At 37.3% G+C, this 4,285-nt stretch overlaps 1 protein-coding gene across 1 annotated transcript in view; it reads left to right on the forward strand.

Moving 5' to 3' along the window:
* LOC109147047 (protein FAR1-RELATED SEQUENCE 5-like) overlaps nt 1-3,425 on the forward strand; it is a 3,894-nt gene extending 469 nt beyond the window's left edge. The window contains exons 2-6 of the mRNA XM_019294684.1: nt 84-951; nt 1,280-1,289; nt 1,407-2,364; nt 2,434-2,702; nt 3,294-3,425. Coding sequence (XP_019150229.1) covers nt 84-951; nt 1,280-1,289; nt 1,407-2,364; nt 2,434-2,702; nt 3,294-3,425 — 2,237 coding nt within the window. The remainder of the gene's footprint in view (nt 1-83; nt 952-1,279; nt 1,290-1,406; nt 2,365-2,433; nt 2,703-3,293) is intronic.
* Nucleotides 3,426-4,285: the final 860 nt, after the last annotated feature.

Below are 4,285 nucleotides of genomic sequence, written 5' to 3' on the forward strand. Positions count from 1 at the left end.
AACTTAACGCATATTAAGTGTTCACATTACGCACGTAGAGGCTTGCAACAACACAATCATAACTTCATGCTTATACGTTACAGTTCCCAGTGACTTTCAATCTACCAACAACCCCAGTTTGAGTCCCAGCAGCAGCAGCAATGGTCATACATTGACCATATCTCCTGGAATGACACAGTATTGGACTCCTCACTATGAAGATGAAATCAAACCAGCAGTAGACATGATTTTTAAAACATTGGATGTTGGTATTGAATTCTACAATCATTATACTGCCAAAGTCAGGTTTGACACGAGGTCTAGTTCCGTCGTTATAGCACGTGACGGGACAAAAACTCAAAAGCAAATCGTTTGCAATAGAGAAGGATTTAAGAATACAGGAGCTCAACATTGTCACTCGCAGTCAAGTGCAGATGCAGGGGAAGGTCCTTCCCGTCCAAAGCGGCGAAGGGTTTCAAACAGAACTGGCTGCAGCGCTAGGATTATATTTAAGTACATTGGAGCAGCTGGGTACCAAGTTACAACTTTTATTGAAAAACATAATCACAGCATGTCTTCGGTTCTGGCAAGGCAGTTTCTAAAGGGAAATAGAAACATCTCCAGTGTTCACCAGAAGTTTATACTCGATTGCGCTAAAGAAAATATTGGAGCATCAAAATCACACGGTTTATACAGTCATATTGTGGGGGATTACTCTGAAGTTGGGGCGACTGTAGTTGACTTTAAGAATGTTAGAAGGGATCTCAGAGCATACATATTGGGAGCTGATGCACAAATACTGGTGCATAATCTTATTAAGAAACAAGAGATGTGCCCTGCATTTGCTTTTGACTACGAAGTTGATGAAGATGAGCAGATGAGCATACTGTTTTGGGCAGATCCAATGTCAAAAAAGAATTTTGCTGCATTTGGAGATGTTGTCTCTTTTGATGCCACGTACTCAAAAAACAGGTATATATTATTCCATTCACATTCTTGCGTACGTTTCATTAATTAATCCACATTTAGCATTGCCTGATCTGTTGAGCCATGTTAAGATTTAGACACGTTCACTGTTTTATTGAAAAAAGAGTTGAAATATAAATAAGCGCACATTTTCGTTTTATACCACGCATTTTAAACACTACTGTCTCGCATATTAATGCGGAATATCCAGAATTAGACTTCAATTACATATGTGTGTTATTTTAATACTTAATGTGCGTTACTCTAATTCTCTAAGTGCGGCAGTTTGACACCTGTATACTGTGAGTCTGTGATGACGCTTTTTGTCTTGTAGGTACAATCTGGTTTTTACACCCTTCACCGGAGTTGATAACCATAAAAAATGTATAACATTCGGTGCTGGACTACTGTTGAAAGAAGACATTGAGTCTTATGTTTGGCTCTTTGAAAAATTTAAAAAGGCAATGGGTATAGAACCAAGAATAATTGTCACTGATCAAGATCCAGCTATGAAAGTGGCGATTCCAACAGTTTTCAAGCAAGCTAGGCATCGTTATTGCATGTGGCACATCATGTGTAAAGTTGGGGAAAAGGTGGGTCCTACGCTGAACAAGGATGAGGAATTCAGGAACAAACTGAACTCAATCGTTTGGACGTCATCTTTGGAACCTCCTGAATTTGAGAAGCAGTGGAGAGAGCTCATGGAAAAGTACAACTTAGTCGAGCACAATTGGTTTACAACTATGTTTGAGGCTAGAAAGCATTGGATCCCAGCGTATTTTAGAGATGGCTTTATGGGGGGTCTACTCAGGACAACTTCTCGTTCCGAAAGTGAGAACTACACGTACAGCCGTTTTACTGGTCCCCAATCAAGCCTAGTTGAATTCATGATGAACTTTGACAGTGCTCTTAAATCACAACGTAACACAAATGCAAAGCTCAACAGTGACAATGAAGGCTACAATCCAGATATGAAGACGCCTCTGGGGATTGAAAAGCACGCTTCAATCGTCTACACCATTACTGTTTTCTATCAAGTTCAGGAAGAAATATGTGCCTTCTGTTTCAAATGTATGGTGTTGAGTGTTAGAGAAGACGGTGGAATGTTGCACTACGATATTATGGATGGAAAGAACAAAAGATTTACTGTGGTGCACAATGTAACTGACCATGAGACCAAATGCAGTTGCAAGATGTTTGAGATGGTTGGACTGTTGTGTAGACACATATTTGTGGTCTTTAGAGACCTTGAAAAGATCCCTCTGAAGTACGTGGTTAATCGGTGGACTAAGGATGCATCTTTAAAAGCTACATTTGAAATAGATGGTGTCATTTATGATCAGAATGGACCAAAGGATGAAAAGAAGATGTTGCTGAACAAAGTGCGGTCTGATATACACTGTTGTATGGATCTGGCAGGTTCAAACATGGAGCAATTGACTGCATTTTCCCAAGTGATTAATGAACAAAAATAGCTGCTACTGTCAGGAAAGGAGAAATTGTCCCCTCAGCACAGCAGGAGGACTGTTATAGAATCATATTGTGGATCAACAGAAATTTCAGAGATCAACATACTTCCACCGAAACATGCAAAGAACAAGGGCAGCGGCAAGCGTATCAAAAGCAGCGAGGAGTTGGCAATGGAAAAACAAGAGGGCAGGATGTGCAATTTTTGTGGTGTTAGAGGAGATCACCATGACACCAGGACTTGCCCACTTAACCCCAAAAATAAGGACAAGCAAAAGGGTAAGAAAAAGGCATAGCAGACTATTTTTTCAACGCCTTTACAGTTGAGAACGAAAATAGATAGCAAATATGAAACACAAATACTTAGTTAACTCATTTCAGAACGCTTTTTACAGTTGAGATACTTGAATTTAATGTCCAGTTATTACTAGTTTTTGTTTTTATCACTGATTTGTGTTTAACAATCACTGCTACTAGCTTAATGTGCGTGTTATTACTACTTTACCTGCATGCAATTAATTCTTAATATGCGTTGATTACACTTTTAATGTGCGCTACATTAAACCTTAATATGTGTAATACAGAAACAGAATGTGCGTTGGTTTATGTATAGAAACTTTGGTCCGTGGTAAATGCCAACGTCTTTACATGCGTCGATTAACATTTAACTTGCGCGACATTAAAGCTTAATATGCGTACAAAGGCAATATTTAACAATTTCTTTCTCTAATATGCGTTTAATTATTAGTTAATATACGATGCGTTAAAGATAAGTCTAATATGCGTGACTGCAAAACTTAAAGTGCGTTTATTTGATTATGAAATAATTTGTAGACAAAATGATACATACATAAACGATTGCACATATTTATTTCTTCTAGTACTTTGAAGACATTTCTTCTGGTTCCGGCAGCATCCGACACATCACCAGCCACCCACAAATGCTCAACTCTCAGCCTTTGGATGTTGTTTGGAAACTAGATGATGAGCTTGAAACTGAGAATGACAAATGATGCTTCAGGTTTAGAATGTGTTGTTTTTGTAGTTAGTTACAATCACTACAAGCTGGAGGGCGAGGAAGATGAAAATGACAGATAAGATGATGAATAAATGAAGAGGATTCTTCTGTACGTGCGGAAAAGTGAGAGATAGCCATTTCAATAACCTGATGGCTCAGTTGTGTGTTGTTCCTTCTAATAATTTATATATAGGTGAATAACTTCGTCACATGCACTGATTTGAGATTTGAATGTTGCGTGATTTACAGACACATTAGATTTTTCAAGATTTCCTTTAATGGGTGCGTTTTTTAAGGCATTGAATGACCATTCAATGTTATCCGTTTCCCCAACCAACTACAAATGCCTTAAAGTTCTGACATCAAATATCTTTGAATATTACGTGGATTGGTATAAAAGACTTAATGTGCTTTGCTTTGCTCTGTTACATGCGCGAGCTACAAGAACAACATCCGTGTAAATATAAATTTAATTAATTTGCATCGAAATAAATGATTTTTTAAAGCCAAAAGTTTAATGTGCGTCGTGAAACCAATTAAAGTGCGCGAAATATAAGTCTAATATGCGATTATTATATATTATTAATAAATCCAAAAGTTTAATGTGCGTCGGGAAACCAATTAAAGTGCGCGAAATATCATTATAAGATGCGTTTATTATATTTTATTAATAAATACAAAAGTTTAATGTGCGTCGGGAAACCAATTAAAGTGCGCGAAATATCATTCTAAGACGCGTTTATTATATTTTATTTAAAAAAAATCAAGTAAAATATAATAAAAAGATCAAGTCTTTATGGGGGTTCGATCCTGAGCAGAATCAGTTTGAAAGAATATGTGTCAATGATAACATAA

The sequence above is a fragment of the Ipomoea nil genome, unplaced genomic scaffold (assembly GCF_001879475.1).
Source record: "Ipomoea nil cultivar Tokyo-kokei standard unplaced genomic scaffold, Asagao_1.1 scaffold1971, whole genome shotgun sequence".
NCBI classification, from domain to species: Eukaryota; Viridiplantae; Streptophyta; class Magnoliopsida; order Solanales; family Convolvulaceae; genus Ipomoea; species Ipomoea nil.